The following is a 23,186-nucleotide window of genomic DNA, read 5'->3' as shown; positions in this document are numbered from 1 at the left end:
CAAGGAACCCTAAAACATACTTTTTCACACATGCTAAAAAATAACAAAAAGAAGAAAGGACAGACAGACTGTTAGCGAGGCAGCCACTGCAGGTGGCGCCACCCAGTGTTTAATCTCTGACTTTTTTTATTCCTCAAATAAATTACACACATGAATTTCACTTCCAATAATAAAGATGAAACTGTATTTTTAAATTTGTTCAGACTTCTTTGTTCATAATTTGATTCCTTAATATTGGAGCTCTTTACTCAATCTGAATGCATTGGCAGGAAAATGTTCTGGTTGCTGTTTCTCATAAAGAGAGTTTGAGTTTTGAGCATTGGCAAATAAACAAAAGTATTTTGTGGACACAACAAATGGCAGATCCTGGAATCTAGACCAAACCACAGCGTTCGACGAATTTGGCGGATCAGGGCACAACTGTGGAGGGAATGGACAGACCACGTTTCAAGTTTTGATCCTTCTTTAGTCAAAACATTGTCTGTCCATTCCCCCAATAGGTGCTACCTGACCGCTGAGTTCCTTCAGCCCTGTTATTTGTGAGATCAATCAGTTTTTCAAAGGTGGTTAATTGGCATCGCTATCCAAATTAGTTACGCACTGCTTCGCTATTTTTTTGTTTGCAAGGTTATTTATAATTTTTAAATGATCTGTGAACTAATGAACCAACTTGTATTTACATATTTCCAGGATGTCCCAATATCTTTTACAGCCAATTAAATTATTTTTGAAAAGTTTACCACAGGAAGCAACATAACTGACTTGCGTATAGCAAGGTCCTTTTTTACAAAAAATAAATAAATCAATAATCACGTTATTTGTTCCTGAGGGAAATGTTGAATGGGATATAAATTGTTTTGATAAAGTCGATTTATTTATTAGCTTAATGCATTGCACAATCATTGTTTAAATCGTATATTGATCTTGTAGGTACAGAAGTTGAATTGTCAAACGAAGAACTAAAACTGAGGCTCCTGGAAGTTATGCAGGTTATTATTATTATTATTTTTTTTAATTATTAGGGAGAGGTAATCTTGCTCTGAGCCAACTTGCATTTCAAAGTGGTTAATTTTGACTAAAGGATAACCAAATTCTTGTAGCAGGTATGTAACAAACTATGGATAAACATGTGAAGTGCATTAAAAATGAAAACTGCGACTGAAATTAATGATGACAGAAATCAGACACTTTAAATCAGTAACAAAATAAATAATTTGCTCAATCTCAATCAAAGAAAATCATACCAATAGATTAAGTTATTTGAATGAAATGCATCTTTTTAATGAGCAGACATTGAAGATCATTGTTTAGTAGTATTGATTCTGTATTAAATTGCTTATTGATAAACTCTCAGGAATTTCATTGTAACATTTAATCGTGGTACATAAAAAAAATCTTTCTTAAGGTTGAATATACACTGACCAGTCTAGGAACTATTAGTGAAACAATGTTCCAACCTTCAATAGCCTTGTTTCAGCGTTAATTTGATCATTTTCTTACGATATGATACAACTTTATCCCAGGAGGGAAATTAATTTGCCAACAGCCATAAAAAACACAAAATACATGAAACTAAAGGGATGAGTGGAAGGGCATTGGGGATGTGCAAGATTGAGGCTGGGGTGGTCAGTCTCAGCCAACCACACGACAGAAGGCGGAGGAGTTGTAAAGTGTGATAGCCACAGGGAAGAAGGATCGTCTGTGGCGTTCAGTCCTGCATCGTGATTGGTCCAGATGTTGCTGAAGGTATTCCACAGGTTGACCAGTGTGTCATGGAGGGAGGGAGCTGTATTGTCCCTTCTGAAGTGTATAGGGCCCTATGGAGACCACACCTGGAGTATTGTGTGCAGTTTTGGTCCCCTAATTTGAGGAAGGACATTCTTGCTATTGAGGGAGTGCAGCATAGGTTTACAAGTTTAATTCCCGGGATGGCGGGACTGTCATATGCTGAGAGAATGGAGCGGCTGGGGTTGTATACTCCGGTGTTTTGAAGGATGAGAGGGAATCTTATTGAAACATATAAGATTATTAAGGGTTTGAACACGCTAGAGGCAGGAAACATGTTCCTGATGTGGGGGGAGTCCAGAACCAGGGGCCACAGTTTAAGAATAAGGGGTAAGCCATTTAGAACGGAGACGAGGAAACACCTTTTCTCACAGAGAGTTGTGAGTCTGTGGAATTCTCTGCCTCAGAGGGCGGTGGAGGCCGGTTCTCTGGATACTTTCAAGAGAGAGTTAGATAGGGCTCTTAAAGATAGTGGAGTCGGGGGATATGGGGAGAAGGCAGGAACAGGGTACAGATTGGGGATGGTCAGCCATTGAATGGCGGTGCTGGCTCGAAGGGCCGAGTGCCCTACTCCTGCACCTATTGTCTATTGTACAGGATGCTCCACAGTTTGAGGAGCATCCTCCCCTCCGAGTCTACCTCCCATGAATCCAACTCCGCCCCCAGGACGGAGCCAGTCTTCCTGATGAGTTTGTTGATCCTATTGGTGTCCTTAGCCTTAGCCGTGCTGTTTCAGCACAGAACAGCAAAGAAGATGGCACTGGCTACCACCGTTGAAGGTGTGGAGCTTTCTCAAAAAGAACAGCTGGCTCTGTCCCTTCTTGTGCAGGGCCTCGATGTTCCTAGACCTGTCTAGTTTTCTGTCCAGGGACACTCCCAGGTATTTGAACTCCCTGGTGAACTACACATCCACACCTTTGTCCCATTTTGAGAAAAGAGACAGGGGTGATCCTCTCCTCCTAAAGTCCACCACTAACTACTTAGTCTTGTCAGTGTTGAGCTGCAGGTGATTCAGCCCACACCATTCAACAAAGTCAATAACTACACCTCTGTTCAGCTTCCCTCCCCTCACTGATGCAACACACAATTGCAGAGTCATCCGAAAACATCTTCAGATGGCAGGAGTCTGAGTTATATCTGAGTCTGAGGTGTAGATGGTAAACAGGAAGGGAGAGAGGACCATCCCCTGTGTGGTCCCTGTGTTGCTCAGCACCATGCCCGAGACACAGTTCTGTAGCCTGACATATTGTGGTCGTCCAGTCGGGTAGTTGGTGATCCAGGACACCAATGGAGCATCCACCCGTATCTTTGTCCACCTGCATTTTCTCCCTAGCAGTGCAGGGCAGATCTTGTTAAAAGCACTGGAGAAGTAAAAAAAAAAACTCACAATGCTTCCCGGCTTATCCAGGTGAGCGTAGGAACGATGAAGCAGGTGGATGATGGCGTCCTCAACAACCATCATTGTTTGGTAAGCAAACAGCAGGGGGTCCAGGTAGGGTTTAACCAGTGGTCGCAAGTGAGTGAGCACCAGCATCTCCATGGACATCGGTCTGTAGTCATTGGAGGAGCTGCAGCATGTCCACTTTGGTATAGTATCCAGGCAGGAGGTCTTCCACATCACAGGAACCCTCTCCAGGATCAGGTTGAAGACATGCTGTAGTACTCCGCACAACTAGCTGGCACACGCCTTGAGTACCCGAGGGCTGACACCATCGGGACCTTTAGCTTTGCCTGGGTAGAGTCTGCTCATCTCCTTCCTCACCTGCTCAGTCTTGATGGTTAGGCACAGCAAAGAAAGGGCAGAGCAAGTGGACCAGGGGTTTTGAGGGGGATAGAGTGTTGGGGGGCAGAGGCCCCACCATCAAATCTATTAAAAACACAGGTTTAGCTGATTGGCCCGGTCCTGGTTGCTTTCCTTCTTGTAGCCTATAATGCTCTTCATCCTGCTCTACACATCCATCATGTTATTCTGCTGAAGTTTACGCTCCAGCTTCCTCCTGTAGTCGACCGTGTCCCATCTCAGTCTCGCCTTCAGGTCTTTTTGCACCCGTTTCACCTCCTCCCTGTCACCATTCCCGAAGGCCCTCTTCTGGTTAAGAAGTGCCTGTAGGTCACTGGTGATCCAGGGCTTTTTGTAGTTGGGGAAAGAGTGTACAGTCTCCTCGGGGACAACGTTATCCACATAGAACTTTATGTAGCTGGTAACACAGTCAATAAGTCCACCAATGTCCTCTCCAGGGGGACCACAGAGTGCGTCCCAGTATGTGACCTCAAAACAGCCCTGTAGAGCGACCTATGACCACCTACACGCTGACCTTGTGGTCACAGGCAGCCTCTGGACTATTGGCTTATACCTGGGTAGGAGGTGAACCAGGTTGTGGTTGGATCTTCCCACTGGTGGAAGGGCTGCGGAGCTGTACGCCTCTTTAACATTAGCATACAGCAGGTCCAATGTTTTCATATCCCTGGTGAAAGTGGGTAGGATAGTGTCCAGAGTCACGTGGTTGAAATCCCCTGAGATAGCGATGAAAGCACGGTGGTGTTGTGCCTGGACTCTCGCGGTGACTGTGTAGATTACGCCACACATGCACAAAGGGTTGGCGGATGGAGGAATGTAAACCGCCTCGGCATAGTAAGGACGGAGACCCACAGCCATCAGTTCAATGTCCAGGCTACACACACGCACCTTAACCGTGATGTGACCAGGGTTGCATCATTTGTTGTTAACACGAATAACAAGTCCCCCACCTTTACGCTTGTCACTCACTCACGCAGCCCCTGTCCATCCAAATAGTCTGAAAGCATCCACACTAGTGTTGAACTCGGGGATGTCCTTGTGGTGCCACGTCTCCGTGAAACATATCAGACTGCTCCCACGGTTCTCCCTCTGGGTCTTCACTAGTGCAGCTAGCTCATCCATCTTGTTAGCCAGCGCTCTTCATTCTTGTGATGAATTAAGCCTTTTTATTTTCCAGGAAGCAGACATTTTACGATCTGAGCTTGAAGTAACACAACGGAAACTCGAGGGAAAATATGAAGCCTTAAAAATACTGCAGAGCATGGTGAGCTCAATAGTAATGTCATTAATTTCAGTTATATGCCATTTCAAAATAGTGTTTATGAACCTCCACTGATTCGAATTGGTTTATTATTATTCTCATGTGTACAAAGATAAAGTGAAAAGCTTTGTCTTGCCTGTTTTCCAGGCAAAGCATGCCACACAAGAGGGGATTGTGTAGTGCAAAAATAAACAAAACAGAGTGCAGATTATAGTAAAAACAAGGAACTGCAACTGCTGGTTTATACTAAAGGACACAGTGCTGGAGTAACTCAGCGGTTCAGACACCACCTCTGGAGAACATGAATAGTTTACCTTTTTCGGTCGGGACCTTTCTTCAAACTCCTCTAAGTGTAGAATATAGTGTTAAGCATAGAAAAATCTAGATTTTAAATAAAGTGCAAGAGCTGCAGCCAAGTAGATTGGGAAATTCACCTTGAGTATATGAGAGGTTTGTTCAAGAGTGACAATAGCGAGGAAGAAGCTGTTCTTGAACCTGCTAGTACATGCTTTCAAGCTGTTGTATCGTCTGTTTGTCAGCAGAGGGGAGAAGCGAATGGCCATGCTATGAATGGTCCTTGATTATGTTGACTGCTTTACCAAGGCTTCATAATGTCAAATGGGGCGAGGCTGGTTTGCTTGATGGATTTGGCTGCGATCACATCTCTTGCAGTCTTGGGCAGAGCATCTGCCTTACCAAGCTGTAATGCATGTGGAGAGGATGCTTTCTATAGTCAGGGTTTATGTAGTGTAAAAGTGAGCTTAAAATGACGGCACAATCTTAATGCATGCACAGATGATCAAAAAGGAAAACTGGTTTAACCAAATTCTATGGGTACAACATCTTTTGTCCAAGATAGACACAAAAAGCTGGAGTAACTCAGCGGGACAGGCAGCATCTCTGGAGAGAAGAAATGGGTGACATTTTGGGTTTTGACCCTTCTTCAGATCATACATCCAAGTTTGGATAGCCTAAGACTTAATGAGAAAGTTGGACTTGATTGTTTTTGTCCTCATCCTTTTGTAACATGGAAATATGGTGGTGTTGAAATTATGTTAGTTAGGGCAGTATATCCTGTACATTGTATTTTAGCTACAGATGGAAGAAATAGATATTTGTTGGTGAAGCTCAAACAAAATGCACAATCCTCTATTAAAGCCTTTCCAATTGAAACTGAGCCAGCTGGGTAAATATCAAATTGTATTACTGATATAAAGATTTAGATGGTGACAAAGCATTTTTGGGCGAAGCGGTCAACTTTCTACAGGTGCGGTAAGGTAGTCAACTTTCTTCAGGTGCGGTAAGGTAGTCAACTTTCTTCAGGTGCGGTAAGGAAGTATGATTATTGCATTCAAATTACTGATTATTGGTTACCCTTGAGATGTTGATGGCACACTTTGTGATAGAGCTGCAATTTAAGGTTTCTGCTGCACTTTTTTTTCTTGTCTGAAGTGTTATCCTGGACCACATTTGACTTTGTCCATGACTGGAATTATTGTGAATGGTTAGAGACTCGCTAGTGTTGTGCTGATTGGGGCCCACTGCCTGCACACAATTCATTAGTCCGCCGTTAACAAGAGCTTAATTGTTGCCTGAACCATAAAGCTGATCTCACTGGTCCTGGTGCTAAATTGAGGCATGGACCGAAGTGATGTAAGCATGAAGAGTTTGGCTTGTGGATCCTGAGACACTTTTCTGACAACAAGTGCTGCAGAATGATCAAGTACCCATTCCACCACTGCACTCCATGCAGTGAGCAATTAATTGCAGTCATTTATATTGAAGGAAACAGATTGGGTTAACATTTTACGGAGTACCCCTTATCACTCGATCTGCAAGTCAGAGCTCATAGTTTCCGATGATCTTTCACTTTAACTCTTTGCCTGCTTCCTCTCTATCTTTGGTCTTTCACTTGGTTCCATCATTGCTCATTGTAAACTTGGGGAACAGCACCTTAACTTCCGTCTGGGCACATGGAAACCCTTGGGACTTCAAATTAAATTGGACAACTTCAGGTAACTATTCTACTCTTTTTATTTTTCTCTTTGTAAATGTGTGATGCACTTTATTGTTTCAGTTTGTTTTCTCTTTTTGGCCTCCATCTGCTATTTTTAAAGTAATTATAATTATCTTTCAACTTCAGCCTGCATCCTCTCACAGATGTTTACTCTCTATCACTCCCTCTGTTACAACTTTACATCCATCTTTGCTCACTTTTCTGGTTCTGTTGAAAGGTTCTTAACCCAAAACATTGAATGTATCTTTCCTAATTGATGGATGCTTGAGCGGGTTATGTGTGATCATGCTCTTGAATATGTATTGAATTCTCTCAATTCCATGCACTTAGCTTCACTTAAAGTTCACAGTTACCAATTTTCATATCCAGGTTGAGGCCCTTATGTTCTGAAACTATTTGCATACTTGTACATATTTGCTTCAGTGTACTCCGGGTATAAAGGTTTGTCTCAGTTTGCAGCAAATTGAATGTAAGATGTGCTTGAGGTTTTCTTGTTGTTCCATATATAATTGAAAATATCATATTGCTGTGTTATTGGGAAGATTGGTCAGAATGAATTGATGGCATACTCGTGGTTGTCCCATAACACGTTTAATAGATAAAATAAGTCTTAAACATAGTACAGAATGCTGTGATGGCTGTCCCAGAGAGCAGGTTAGCAGATAAAATAAATCATTGGAGAAAAAACCAGGGAAGACTCTTTGATGTAGATGATAATCTCAACAAGGCCGTGAATAGCCAGCAAAAGAATAAAAAAATAAAACAATGAAATAAGTTTCAAAGGAAAATGATTGTAATCTTGTTTGCATAATGCGCTTAAAATATTGAAATTCATAAAAATATTACAACTGACTGTTTTATTAAGGTTAGCCTATTTGATATGTAAAGGAAAGAACTGATATTGAGGACAGTATTACGATAGATGAGTTATTAGGGGACCAGAGAAGGAATCTCTCTGGCACTATGTTGGAAGGTAACTGCTACAATGCATGTTTTCAGAATGTGAATTATATATAATGCGATTGATGAATCGGGGAACACCTTTTGTACTACACAGACTGTTCAGATGTAGAGTTACTTGTGAAATTAACAATCGGGAAGAAAAGCTGTCTTTAGAGGAAACTAGACCAAGTGCAGACCCGTTGGGTCTGCTCCCCCAATGCAGCCGTTCCCTACCCGTAGCCCCCACGGGAGACGTGGTCCTCCAACTCAAGCCGTTCAGGAATCAGCAGTGCGGCTGTTTTTAAATGGCGTCTTTGAGGGCGAGATGCGGGCGCCAGCAGCGGTTATGGTCGCTGGCCAGCAGGAGGCGACAAAATGAATGAGTGGGGGGGGGGGGGGGGGAAGGATTTTATTAAAAATGTGTACATAAACATGACGTCATGTGTGTGGATACTTCGAATGAAAAATGAAATCTCTACCAAAATGGGAAAAAACTCGGCGTTTCTGGGTCTGACATTGGCGTAGCAACAAATCAAAGATTGGCAGCCACAAGTCGGAAACACACAGCCAGCCACAGAGTTTTAATTTATTATGGAAGTTGAGACAAAATAAACTGTTTACTTCTAATTTGATAGTTTATAAATGCTTTTGCTTTTCAAGAAGTAGAAAGTAAGTGCCATGTGTGTTGCATCTGCTGATATTTTCCTGTCTTTGATCAGGCAGTGCTTGATAAAGCCACAGTGCACACAAAGACTCGACTTCAAAAAACAGGGGAACGAAACAAGATTTTAGAAAAGGTATGCATGCATGTAGTTTTTATTCTCTGCAGAATTAATGCCTCATTATACACTGTCTGCCTTGGCTATTATTTTATTTTGAGCTTTTCAATGGTACTTTATTGTCACATGTACCTGTGTAGAGTGAACTTCCTCTTTTTTTAAATCCTGGTAAAAAAACACTGTACATGGGCACAATCATACGAGTACAAGGATGTAAGAATAGTGGATTACACACAGCAGTACACAAGGGTTGCCACATCTCCCGTACCATCTTGTACCCATCAATTTCAAAGTTGTTAAAAATGTTGAGTCTTTGCTTTTCATTATAAGCCCGTTGTCCTGGTGGCAGTACTGGATTGGAGTGCAGGGTTCGGCCTGGCCAAGCAATGCTGTTTGAAGTCCTCTACTGCTGCTCTGCTGCTGCAGGCCCCTCGCTTCTTGGAGTGGCGCCCAATCCAATTGATCCCCAGGCTATTGCAGGGCCTCCAGCAGCTCACTCCACCAACACATTGATCTGGATACGTCGACCCGCGACGCGAGCGCATTGTTCATTGCCACCGTACAGTCTCCTTGTCCCCAGAGCGCCACCTGCAGCCAACCCAGAGCACCCTCGAAGGTGTGGGAGGTGAGCCCCCATCCCGCTCATGACAAGCACTGTTCTTTTACTCTGTCTGCCTCCATCTTGAAGAACCATTAAGTAGTCTGTCCCTCCTGTTCGTAGTATGGTTTTTTTTGTTTCAAAATTCATTTATATTTTTTAAATCTGCCATTTATAGCCCTGATCTTTTTGGTGTTTACATGCTAGGAGAGTAAAGATGATGAAATACATCTGCTTGTCTGGAACATCCTTGATGTACTGAGCAAGGGGATTTAATTAGGTTGCATTGTTGAAGGAAGATGCTGAAGATTTTGAAGAAATATGTACATTTTAGATTGGCACCCACGTGATTATTTTTTTCCTCTGTTACAGGAAGTCAATATATTGCAGTGGGAAAATGACTTCAAACAAGATAAATTTAAAAATCTGGAACAGTTTTGGATTGAAAGGTTTGAAAGGTTAGCAGATTTGTCATGAATGCAGTGATACTTCATTGTGTTGTATCCCCCACAATAAAATCATGTTTTGTAGGAGTTATCCAAGGAACGCTGTGTTTAAACTACTTTTAATCTCGGGCCTTCACGAATGCCAGTGATGCATGATTTGTTATATTTGTGTTTGTCTGGTCATCCATTTGTAGTTATTTCTTAGCCCATGTGCAGATGTGTTATCTGAGCCTCTGTTTATCGCATTTAAAATCTCAATGCTCAGGTGCATGTCCATGCCTCGTGAAACATCTTGTATTTGGCTGGATGTGTATATCCATTTTTGAGGCTGCAGCAAATATGTTTAATTTAGTTTCTTTGAATTTGGGTGTTAAATAATTCACAATCGTCAATAAATTCTGTTTCTTTAAATTCTATTGATTTGGCAAGTGTTAATGTGAGATCACAGCAAACCAGTTCTTCTTTCCTTTGTAGAATGTGCAATGAAAACGCTGATCTTGCCAAAAATTTGGAAGTAAGAGATGCTGAGATTCGGGATCTCAAATCAGAAAAGGCATGTAAGTGTGGTGAGCTCTTGGTATGTTGCATGGTGAAGCTGCTCTTCATTTCATTGGTTTCTCCAGTTCCTCCCACACCTACTAATCCCGAGAGGATGGTTGATAATAAAACACTTGCTGCTTTATTTACTTGCGAGTTTTGACATTGAGTGCTGCTGGACTGTTCTTAATGCCACCAATATTGATGCAAGTAGGCTTGCATGAGAAGTTGCTAGTTTGCTATCTGAAGTAGTGTGTCTTCCCTGTCTCTAATCCAGGACATGTTAACTTGAGGACATTGAGGGAAGTTAGTGTAGAAATAGCAGGGGCTATGACAGAAATATTTCAAATGTCATTTGTGCCGGAGGATTGGCGTACTGCGCATGTTGTTCCTTTGTTTAAAAAGGGTTCTAAGAGTAAACCTAGCAATTATAGACCTGTTAGTTTGACTTCAGTGGTGGGCAAATTAATGGAAAAGATACTTAGAGATAATATATCTAAGCATCTGGATAAACAGGGTCTGATTAGGAACAGTCAACATGGATTTGTGCCTGGAATGTCATATTTGACTTATCTTCTTGAATTTTTTGAAGAGGTTACTAGGGAAAAGCAGTGGATGTTGTCTATATGGACTTGAGTAAGGCATTTGACAAGGGTCCTCATGGAAGGTTGGTTAAGAAGGTTCAATTGTTGGGTATTAATGCAGGAGTAGCAAGATGGAATCAACAGTGGCTGAATGGGAGATGCCAGAGAGTAATGGTGGATGGCTGTTTGTCAGGTTGGAGGCCGGTGACTAGTGGGGTGCCTCAGGGATCTGTGTTTGGTCCACTGTTGTTTGTCATGTACATCAATGATCTGGATGATGGTGTGGTAAATTAGATTAGTAAGATGATACAAAGATAGGTGGTGTTGTGGATAATGAAGTAGATTTCCAAAGTCTACAGAGAGATTTAGGCCATTTGGAAGAATGGGCTGAAAGATGACAGATGGAGTTTAATGCTGATAAGTGTGAGGTGCTACATCTTGGCAGGACAAATCAAAATAGGACGTACATGGTAAATGGTAGCGAATTGAGGAATGCAGTTGAACAGGGGGATCTAGGAATAACTGCATAGTTCCCTGAAGGTGGAATCTCATGTAGTAAAGGTGGTAAAGAAAGCTTTTGGTGTGCTAGCCTTTATAAATCAGAGCATTGAGTATAGAAGTTGGGATGTAATGTTAAAATTGTACATGGCATTGGTGAGACCAATTCTGAAGTATGGTGTACAATTTTGGTCGCCCAATTATAGGAAGGATGTCAACAAAATAGAGAGAGTACAGAGGAGATTTACTAGAATGTTGCCTGGGTTTCAGCAACTAAGTTACAGAGAAAGGTTGAATAAGTTAGGTCTTTATTCTTTGGAGCGCAGAAGGTTAAGGGGGACTTGATAGAGGTCTTTAAAATGATGAGAGGGATAGACAGAGTTGACGTGGATAAGCTTTTCCCATTGAGAGTAGGGAAGATTCAAACAAGAGAACATGACTTGAGAATTAAGGGACAGAAATTTAGGGGTAACATGAGGGGGAACTTCTTTACTCAGAGAGTGGTAGCTGTGTGGAATGAGCTTCCAGTGGAAGTGGTGGAGGCAGGTTCTATTTTATCATTTAAAAATAAATTGGATGGGAAAGGAATGGAAGGTTATGGTCTGAGTGTAGGTAGATGGGACTAGGGGGAAATAAGTGTTCGACACGGACTTGTAGGGCCGAGATGGCCTGTTTCTATGCTGTAATTGTTAAATGGTTATTATATGGTTAACTATAGAAACCTTCCCATCATTTCCACAGAATAAATTCATACTTGAGGCTTTTTTGATTTTGTTCACCTCACTTCTTAAGCCCTTTGCTCCTCTAGGGAGCATCAGCCATTGACAAATGTCCTCCACCTCACTCGGTTGTTGGCAGTTCTTTCGAGATCTCCCCAGCTGAGCCCGCTCATGGACATTTCTGCCTTGACACCTCTTCTCCAGCTGTTCCTGGGGCAACCTCTTTTTCCTTTTTCCTTGGGGGTTCCATTTCGGGAATTGCCGGGTGATGTTTGTGGCAGGTATCTTAAGGGTGTGTCCAATCCAACTACATTTTCTCCTTTGAATTTGTAAGTCAGTGGGCTCCTGGCTTGTTCTTTTCCACGGGTCCATATTGCTTTGTCTCTCCATCAGATGTTAAGTATTCTCCTAAGGCAGGTGTTAATGAACGTTTGCAGCCTGTTTGTAGTGTGATTTTGTTGAATTCACCACTAATTTGAGTAGGGAATCTCATGGGAACCTTCTTCCCCTTAAAATTATTCATCTATTGTAAATACTCCCCCAAACGATGCCAACAGTCATGTGAAGCACAATATCTGCTTCCAACATGATCTTTAGAGGCAGCACCTGTGGAGGCAAATGAACAGGCAACATTTTGGGCCACACATTTCCCTTAACATATGTGGCCTGGCCTCCAGCACTTTTTTTTTTGTGCACAAGATTCCTGCTTCTGCGGTCTTTTGTGTCCCCATGATCGTTATCACTGGTTATGAGAAATGGCAATGCTTGTTTGCAGAAAAAACACAATTTGCTAACTCCATTTTGAAGACTTAATGTGTAAATGGAATTCTTTGTTCTTGCTGAGATCTGTGACTTTCTGGAGCATAGTCACATCATCCCAGTTACTCAGAGGATGATTCTGAGTCGGGCATCCCTTGGTGCCCTGGAAAATCCCTGTGACTTCTTTGACCCTTTGTACAAACACATTTCTGCTGGACTTCTGCACTTCTTCATTGGTTTGCCAGGCCCCTTTGGCATTCGGGAGCACACTTTCTGAATGCCACGAGGAGGGATTGAAGCATTTTGCAGGCTACCATCCATGTGCATTAATGTCTATTGTGTAAATTGTTAGACTATTGCTTAAAATAGCCATTGTAATGTCAGATCTAGAAACACTGAAGGTTGACTAAAGACTGCTTTAATAAATTGTTTTCTTTTTGCCTTTTACAAATATTTATTACTTTATTAGTATTGACCCAGCAATGTTCAGAGCTATTAGCAATGCTCAACATAAAGGATCAACACACATTCCAAAGAACATTGCCAACAACCATGAATGGCTTTACTGAAATTACAGCATTAGAGGTAACATTTCCATTTATTTTTGTATTGTTTATTTTATCATATGTTTTCATTTTGCGTTCAGAGGCAAAAATGTAAAGCTTAGCGTTATGGTTAGTCTAAAATCCAGAAAGGCACTGCCATGCTCCATATTCAATGTTTTTCTAGTGAGCATGGCATTGCCTTTCTGGATCCTTTTGTTGGTTTTGGTTTCTTGAAAAAACCTAATCTAGTGACCTGCCACTAGTCTTCAAAATATTGTATGTCTTTTATATTCAGTTTGATACATAGAAAATAGGTGCAGGAGGAGGCCATTTGGTACCATCCTTAACTTTGTTATTTCAAATGATACAACTTGCTCAAGCCTTTCTTTCTCACTGAATGCAAATGCCTTGCCATTGAAATCAATTTTCCCAGCAAACTTTCTTCTGACACCATTGGAATTGCCTTTATTTTAGTTTGGGCCATTAATTTTGGATCCAAGTTTCTCTCGCTCAAACTGAATATGGAATTCCTCCATTCTCTGTTCGATCTTTCCTAGGAGATTCTTAGCCACAAGATCATTCATTCATTACAAAAATATCTTTAAAAATACAGATGCCTGAAATTTACTATGTGTAGGAAATAACTGCGGATGCTGGTTTAAATCAAAGGTGGACACAAAATGTTGGAGTAACTCAGCGGGTCAGGCAGCATCTCTGGAGAGAAGGAATGGGTGAAATTTGGGGTCGAGATCCTTCTTCGGGTCTGAAACGTCACACATTCCTTCTCTCCATTCTGACCCGCTGAGTTACTCCAGCATATTATGTCTGCCTGAAATTTAGTGTGGTTTAGCTTAGAGATACTGCTTGGAAACAGGCCCTTAGGTCCCCGAGTCCATGACGACCAGTGATCACTCTATCTGACACACTCTGGACAGTTTACAGAAGCCAATTAACCAACAGAACTGCATGTCTTTGGAATGTGGGAGAAAACCGGAGTACACGGAGGAAACCCACTGCAGACATGGGGAGAACATACAAACTCCACACAGACAGCACCCGTAGTCAGGATCGAACCCGGGTCACTGGCGCTGTAAGGCAGCAGCACCACCGCTGTGCCACTGTGCTGCCCTAAATCTGAAATAAAAGCATAAAATTCCGCAACTCCCAACGGAACAGCCAAATCCGTCACAAGATACATAGTCAATGCTTCAAATCCATAACCCTTATCAGTATTTTCATTAATTCATTGTAGAAATCAAGATCTAAAATAGTCTGCCTCCTGCTTGGTTCCTCTTCTTGTTGGTTTAAAGAAAACATCTCCAATATATTCAATGAAGATTCTTCTTGCTAATTTGGTTTGTCCAACGTATAATATTAAAATTGGCCATAATTATTGTCTTTCGAACAAGCTACCACACTATTCCTTTTTTTTTTTAAATATTATTTTTATTAGAAGCAATTGTACAAGAATAAAACATTCGGCATGTAAAATTATACAATTATTGTACAGCTTTAATTTTAACCTGAAAATGAGAGAAAAGAAAAGATAAAGAACAAGAGAGGGGGAAAAGTGAAAAGATAAGACCCCTAGACTACCAAAGTAGTGCGGCCAAAGAGTGAATAAAGATATAAGAAAAGAAAAGAAAAAGAAAAAAGTGGAGATATACCTGCCCCTCGCCAATGAACTGGCCTCAACTACCTTCTGTGGCAGTTAATTCCCCAGATTCACCACTCTCTGTGTAAAAAAAGAGCGTTTTTCTGCCAAGACAAGCCTAATATTTTCCAAATGTAGTTTCTCGGACATGTTTTTAATCCACATCTTTACAGTTGGGACGGATGTGTGTTTCCAAAATTTTATTAAATTTTAATTCTTTATCCAAAAAGTATTCGTTTTTTCGCCGTTATCAGGCCATAGTTAAGGAAACGTCTTTGAAATAATGTTGGCTCGGAATACTATTCCTACCGGTAATTTTGTACCTTTACTAAGTACTTTTGTACCAAACTGATTATATATCTTAATCTTCTGAGCCAATATCATTTCATCATAAATTACATGGCTACTCCACCTATTCCTGCAATCAATTCTTTCCAAATATCAAATACCTTTGAATATTCAGGTCCTACCCTTACAGCCATCAGTCTGATTATACTTCTGTATTATTTTTGTACAATCGACTTATCATTCTTTTTACAAATGCAGTGCACATTTGGATATAGAATCTTTAATTTTACATTCTCATATTTTTCTTTTGATTCTGTGTTAGGGCACTTCTTGTGTTTATGATTTGCCCATTCCTGATGAACTCTGATTATTCCCTGAAACTGCCCTGAACTATCTTATTTTTCCTTTCCTCCCCCTGGACCTTTTCTTTTCTATATCCAGTACAGGATTTCTTCCTTCTGATGCTAACGTCTGTTTTCATAAGATTTCTTAACTGCTTGCATGTTGCAAAGCATGCAGTAGAACACAAATCATTCAGGATCTTAGAACTCTTTCAGTCTCTTACAGTGGTGGAAGTGTGTTTGTATACAAACTGCTAACCTTGCACATTTGACATTCAGCGTTATGTGATGAAAGCCTATGAACGAACAGCTGCGGGAATATCGCCATCTTAAAATCAATTGTGGGAAAATAGATAATTATTTGGCAGTTATGATTATGCTGACCATATTACTCCCATGAATTCTGATTCTTCTTGTTTTTTCAGCTGGGAGTGCTTGGAGCCTGTCACTGTAATACTATTGGAGCGGAGCCTTGTGGTTGTGCCAGAATGGCAGCCGCTACACGCAAGGAATTGTTGCAGTTTAAGCAAAAGGTTTGGTGAATGTCATTTATTTTGTCGGGATAAAAATAATTTCAAACTTGTTAAGTTCTTTTGCTTTTTAACCAGGAAAAGTATTTATCTACTATTGTGATGCTTGAGGTTTGTAGCGCAGTTGCTATTTTAGATCTGTAATCCTCATAACTTGATCTTATTAACGTTAATGAAAAGACATTTTTAGTTTAGAGATGCAGCACAGAAATAGGCCCACCGAGTCTGTGGCGACCAGCGATCACTGCACACTAACGCCATACTACACACTATAGACAATTTATTATTATACCAATCCAGTTAACGTACAAACCTGATGCCTTTGGAGTGTGGGAGGAAACTGGCAATCCCATGCAGACTGAAGAAGGGTCTTGACCCGAGACGTCACAGTATTCCTTTTCTCCAGAGATGCTGTCTGATCTGCTGAGTTACTCCAGCCTTTTCTGTCTATCTTTGGTTTAAATCAGCATCTGCAGTTCCTTCCTACACCTCTGAAGCAAAGATAGGTGTAATCGGGTTCAGTAAATCTTTGCCAAAATTAAGCTGGCCCTTAAATAAATTACCTGAAGTAATTTAGGGCAATGGAATACATACACTGTTTATGTTGGGCCTCTTGTGCATAATAAAGGAATAAGCTAGCTTTAATTTTCAGGAAAAAGCACAAATGATGGATGGATTTTTGCTAAAATCTTTGAGTGTGGGAGAATTATTGCATTCTTTGACTTAAAAGTCAGACTCTTGACAGTTTTAATATAAAGAAGAAATTCAAAGTATGAGATTAGTTTTAAGTTTATCTTGAGTGCCATTTGTTCATGTCGAGGAATGAAAAGATTCCTCGACATGCCTTGAAAATATTTCCATCTATGCTAAATTCATGAGTTGGTGAGGGACAAAAGGGATGATGTGGCTCGGTGCCTGTTGCAAGATTATCAAAAAACAAAACATGGCAACTAAGTTTTCATGTCACACCATTAGTTTGATTTCCAGAGAAAGCGTGAGGAAGAGGCATATCTTGTGGCTGATGCATTTAGAACTGCTTTTGAACATCAACTGAAAAGGACAAATGATCAAACTCTTCGAATTACTGAAGTGGGAAAACTGCACAGAAAATATCTCAAGAAATGGCTTGTGTCGACGCAATCCAAAGAAGGTATAATGGGGATGGCTTGTAATGAAGATATTGGGGCAGATCTATTGCATGAATACTCCCTTGGTTTTCTAAGATTGAAGTTCAGTGGAGCTCATTCCCCAGGACACTGAAGTCCGCCAACCTGCCCATTGCATCTGCTCCAGGTTGGAATTGCAGACTTACTGAATATCAAAACTGTCACTGGAATTGAATGTTTCTGAATGTATTTTATATTAAAAAAAAAAGTAAATAGTGCATACTCTTAAAATCAGTTTAAATTATTTAAACTAGCTTAATTTAATCAAGCAAACAGCTTTATTTGTCTTTCTTGCCACAGTTGATTTTGCCCATACATTTTATTGTGTCCACTTCTCAATGGCTGTAAAAGCCACTTGTCATTGCGGCTGACCGCCTCTGTTGAGAGTAGCTCTGCATGGCTGCTATGCTTTTCCAATGTGCTTGGAATTGAACTGGAAGAGGTAGCTTGGCTGCTGCCTCCCAGACATAGGGCACGAGTAAATATGCTCCATTAAAAGTACTCCATTAAATTGTAAAACTTGTTCTGTATTTTAAACGTCTAAGGCCATACATGCAATTATCTGTGATAACTTCTGTAAAAGAACAATTCAAAACTATTTTTGAGTATACCACTTAATGTTACCCCTATGTTGTTTCGCCTATGTTGCTCTGATCTTGCTTTAATTACTGATCTTGCTGTGTTTTCCACACCATTCCAGATCCTACTTGCAAAACAGAAGCGAATCATACAACATTTGGGCAAAAGTTGAAGGGGCTGTTTAATTCCGCAGCAGACTATAAGAAATTGGAAGTCTTGGATGACCCACAGGAAGTGCTGAGGATGCTTATTGACTTGGTCAGTAATGCTTTTACCGTTACCGTTCTATAGAATCTTGCATCAATTGTTGCTTATGAATTTATGATGTTTTCTATTCATTCAATGTATATACAAGAAGTGATACTTTAAGACTTTTGCCTTCCATCACAGTGAGGAGGTGCCTGGTGAACTCACTGTGGTGGATGTTAAATTTGTGTTTATTGTGTGTTTTGTTATTATTATATGTATGACTGACAAGGCAATGAAATTTCGTTCAGACCAAAAGGTCTGAATGACAATAAAGGATACTTTGACTTTGAAATATATTATTAAAATGTGCTGCAAATGTGGCAAGCTAACTACAAAACAAATATTATAAATGTAGTGTAATGGTGTGCCTCTTGTTTAAGAAGGGGAGTAGAAATAGACTAGGAAATAATGGTCGGGAAATTATTGGAGGAGAAATAGACTTTCAGGAAAAACATAGATGGTCGGGAAATTATTGAAGTGAGGTCAGGTTATTTGTGATGGGGAGATTCATCTGGGCTTCAAAACAAGATCATGGACTTGTTAGGGATTAAACAGCATTCATGCTTTGTGAAACTGGGTCAATTTTGGCCATACACTTACTCACATTTTTTTTAGGACAACGGTGACCAGTGGTGACCTGCAGGGAGGTCTACAGTTCCTCCCTACACCAGTAATGAGACGCCCGTCTTTTTAGATTTTATATAAATGACATGGAAAATGTTAATGATTAGAAAGTTCGCACAACTAATAAAAATAGTGGTTGTGGATAATTTGGAAAATTGTCATAGGATACAGCAGGATATTGGATAGTTGGAGATATGGGTAGAAAAATGGTAGATGGAATTTAATCTGGACAAGTGAGATATTGCTCTTTGAGAGGTCAAATGTAAGGGCAAAGTATACAGCACCCTTTGGAACATTGTATGCAGAGGGATCTTGGGGTTGAAGTCCACAACTCCCTGAAAGTAGCAACAGAACCAGATAGGATGGAAAAGAAAGCATATGACTGAGTATAAAAGTTGGAAAGTAGTGTTGCTGTTTTATAAAACTTTGTTTGGGCCTCATTTGGAAGTATTGGGTGCAGTTCTAGTCACCACATTATAGGAAGAATGTGGCTTAGAAGAAGGTGCAGAAGAGGTTCACCAGGATGTCTGGTTAAAGGCTATTAAAGGCTATTAGAAATTGGACAAATTTGGATAGTTGGAGCTTAGGGGCAAGTTGATGAAATTTTACGGTTGAGAGAAGCAGAGATAGGGTAGACAGTCTTCTTCCCCAGGTTGTAAATGTTAAAGTTGACGAGGGGAATTTTTTTTACAAAGGGTGATGGGTGTCTGGAATATGCTGCCGGGAGAATTGGTGGAAGCAGATTTGATAGGAATATTTTAGAAGGCATTTAGGCAAGCAGGGAATGGAGGAATATAGACTGGGAAAGTAGATATGATCATTATGGATTGGCACTGAAACCATGGGTAGACACGGTGTGCAAAGGGTCTGCTCCTGTGCTGACTGTTCCATGTTCATAACTTAGTTCCTTTTGCCCAACCCCCACTTCTCTGATTTATTTTTTTTTCCTACCACCCAACAACATTGAGGGTAACTTAAGTTGACGAATCAAGGTTGAAAGAAGGGTCCTGACCCAAAATATCACCCATCCATGTTCCCCGGCTCTTCTGCTGAGTTGCCCATTCCAGCACTTTGTCTTTTTTATAATCCTATGAATCAACATGTCCTTAGGAGGCAAACTGGTGTACCTGTTTGGCAGCAGGGGTTGGGAAAAATAGATTGTTTAAGAATGAATTGTAGACCTTTTTGGGTCATTCTGGCCCCAAAATAATATTATTTTTTTCCTCCCTCATTTATATCAACCAGGTGAAATGAACAGACTTGAAGTATTAATTAACTGAATTTTTTTTCTAATAATTCTGTAATTATTAAATTTCTATTTCTTATTAATGTTGACAGTTAAATGATAAAGAAGAGGCTCTGGCACATCAGAGGAAAGTTAGCTATATGCTGGCACGAAATATTGAAGGACAAAATCGAAATGACTCTCAGGACATCCCAACTACTGATGGTTCAAGATTTCTTCACTGTCAAAAAAGATCTGAAGAGCTCAAAAATACCACAAGCCCATCAGTTGATCGACGCTTAAAGGAGCACAGAACTATGTTCAGGACATATTCTTTTCCTCCAAGTTACTTTGCAGAAAGTTAAAAACGCAAAGAATATTTAAACATTTTGTGGCAATATTTAATACAATTGGATGAAGCCCTCCTCATAACAAAGTGGCCAGGAAATTACAGATATTAAATGAATTTCACCATTTTTAAGTGAACTCTTCAGAAGCAATGGTACACCATCTTTTAAAATATATGACTAAACTGTTTTCCATTTCTCTGGAATCTCATTAGTCCATTTTTTGAAAATAAGTTCAGCATTTAATGACTTTGGATGGAATGTGTTTTTCACTTTACGTTATGGCAATTAAATGTTATTTACCATATGATGCAAACAATGGATGCAAATCTGGGAAAATCATGATGAAACCAATGCTCTGGCCAAAAGAAAATGAATGGAGCTTTGTTTTATGCTTTGTTCATTGGGAATCAAAGGAAGGAATTGGATTACATCCATGTGGATGGATTGCCCTGCTCTTCAAAATCTCAGTTACATAAAAATACCTGTGAAGTTTGGGTTCTGCAGTCTTGAATGTACCTCAAAGTGATTTTGTAGAGAAATGCAATATTGTTAAAGATCTGTTTAAGTATTTCAAGTTGGCTTGTAAATTAGCTCTCATGTAAAAAAGCAAACTTAATTTTTTGCATTTCATTTGAACGTATGTGGTTTTATTTAAGCAAACAGAAGTCAATTTGCACATATCAGGGGCACACAAACAGTTAGAATAATTGACCAGTTATTCTGCTCTTTCAAATGATTTAAGTAGTATTTTTGTTTATGTTAATAATGTTTTTGCTTTCCAAAATGGATTCTTACCAATGAATCTTCAGTTATCCAGTGAGTGATCATGTGGCAGAAGAGAGGGAGAAGCTTAAAGTAATCATCATCATCAGTAGTGAAAAAATATTGTATAAACTAATGGGATTAAAGCTGACAACTCCCTTGGAATTTAGGGTCTCATGTGCCCAGTGATAGTGGTTGCATTGGAGATGACCTTCCATAATTCCCTGGATTCTGGAAAGATCCCAGCATATTGAAAAATTATAGACTTATAAGCTCATTCAAGAGACTTGGTCCCTTATCCAGTAATTATTTAGATATGATGGTTCAAATATAGGTGAGGGAGGAAAGATAAGTGGAGGAAACTAGGGCAGGGCATGCACTGTTAATGATAAAGTACTGCAAAGTGCAGAATAGAAAGATGTACAAATATGTAGTTCCATGAAAATGGCGACATGGGTATTCAGGGTGGTAAAGAAGACGTATGACACACTTTCCCTTGTCTGACAGCCTATTGAGTACAACAATATGGACACTGTTATAGAACATGGCTGAGACCAGGCTGGAAGTGTGTGTGTGTGCGTGTGCGCAGTTCAAGTCACCATACCATTGGGAGGATGTGATTCAGCTAGAGGGTGCTTGAAAAAAAGACAATAATATTGTTGCGAGTGGAGAGCTTCAATTATCAGGAGAGACTGGATAGGCTGGGATTGTTTTCCTGGGTGCTATTGCGGAGGTTTATAAACCTCCCTCATTGGTGACCCTCAGACTATCCTTGATCGGACTTTGCTGACTTTACCTTGCACTAATTATTATTCCCGTATGTATCTATGCACTGTAAATGGCTCGATTGTAATGTATTGTCTTTCCGTTGACGGGATAGCACACAACAAAAGCGTTTCACTATACCTTGGTATACGTGACATTAAACTAAAGAAACATAGAAAATGGGTGCAGGAGTAGGCCATTCGGCCTTTCGAGCCTGCACCGCCATTCAAAATGATCATGACTGATCATCCAACCCGGTATCCTGTACCTAAATAATCTCCAAGGTCACCCAGGATGAGGGGCATAGATAAGGTGAATGGTCAGGATAAAGAAGTCTAATGCTTGAGGGCCAAACTAGGAAGGGGAAATGTTTTAAGGGCATTTTTTTCACACAGAATTGCTAGGTAGCAGAGAGGAGGAAGCACAGGCAAATATAATCAAATGTTTTTTAAAAATTTGGGCAAGTTATAGGATACGAAGAGTTTTGAGGGATACGACCCAAACACGGATCTATGTCAGGAAGGCAAGTTGGTCGACATGGTCAAGTCGGATAGAAGCACCTGTTTCCGTGTTGTATAACGCAATGACCCTGAATCTGACTCCTTGTTTTTTAATCTCACTGGTTGTAAAAGTTGCTGGCCATTATTTTGCATGATGTATAGACAAAAGTACATTTTTGATAATGAGACTGTTGATAACAGGGAAGAGACATCTTAACTTTGCCAAGATCCTTGATTATTACAATTAAATAATATAATAAAAATATGGTTGATAAGGAACCAAATGGTGAAAATTTGTCACCTGACTCTTTTGTCTTCTACATTAGTAAAGCAAAATCTAGTTTGAACCTACTTTAATTACTTTCTTCAAAGTTTATCTTTTGAGGATCGGATGTGTTTCAAGAGTCAAAAGTCAAGAATGTTTTATTGTCATATGTCCCAGATAGGACAACAACATTCTTACTTGCTGCAGCACAACAGAATATTGTGTACATAACGGGAGAAAAAAAAAGTTCATATATAATATATCAATAAATAAACATACTGTAATAACGTCCTTTTGGTTTGGAAACAGACATGAATTGTAAAGTTCAATTTCTTTCATGGGTAAGTTCAGTAACAGTCATTGGAGGAGTTTGCTTTTCTAAGAGCTGGTATGAAGTTACTCAGTTGTCTATTCCCACTTCTAAATTCAGTTGCTGTTATTTTATCATTTGCTTTCAACCCATTAACCATTTTATGAATATAAGTTTGGCTACGTTAGCTTTTCTTGCCCTGATGGAATTCCTTCCATTCCAGGTTAGATGTGTTCAATGACGGTGGCACTCCACGGGATCCATTATGCATTCAACAAGTGAATGGGCATTCAGTTAAGTGAATGGTGGA

The 23,186-nt window shown here is 40.2% G+C and overlaps 1 protein-coding gene across 3 annotated transcripts in view; it reads left to right on the top strand.

Annotated features, from left to right (window-relative positions):
- The window catches only part of ccdc125 (coiled-coil domain containing 125), a 34,340-nt gene extending 11,746 nt beyond the window's left edge, over positions 1-22,594 (top strand). For 2 of the 3 annotated variants that reach the window (XM_055631208.1, XM_055631214.1), the window contains exons 3-12: positions 931-989; positions 4,761-4,847; positions 8,523-8,600; positions 9,553-9,638; positions 10,101-10,183; positions 13,193-13,308; positions 15,977-16,084; positions 17,057-17,231; positions 17,948-18,084; positions 20,038-22,594. In XM_055631208.1, coding sequence (XP_055487183.1) covers positions 931-989; positions 4,761-4,847; positions 8,523-8,600; positions 9,553-9,638; positions 10,101-10,183; positions 13,193-13,308; positions 15,977-16,084; positions 17,057-17,231; positions 17,948-18,084; positions 20,038-20,289 — 1,181 coding nt within the window. In that variant the 3' untranslated portion in view covers positions 20,290-22,594. The remainder of the gene's footprint in view (positions 1-930; positions 990-4,760; positions 4,848-8,522; positions 8,601-9,552; positions 9,639-10,100; positions 10,184-13,192; positions 13,309-15,976; positions 16,085-17,056; positions 17,232-17,947; positions 18,085-20,037) is intronic. The other variant, XM_055631221.1, reaches the window with a different exon arrangement.
- Positions 22,595-23,186: the final 592 nt, after the last annotated feature.

The sequence above is a fragment of the Leucoraja erinacea genome, chromosome 3 (assembly GCF_028641065.1).
Source record: "Leucoraja erinacea ecotype New England chromosome 3, Leri_hhj_1, whole genome shotgun sequence".
Lineage (NCBI taxonomy): Eukaryota > Metazoa > Chordata > Chondrichthyes > Rajiformes > Rajidae > Leucoraja > Leucoraja erinaceus.
Note: the sequence above shows the minus strand (reverse complement) of the source record. Positions and strands in the feature narration are given on the sequence as shown.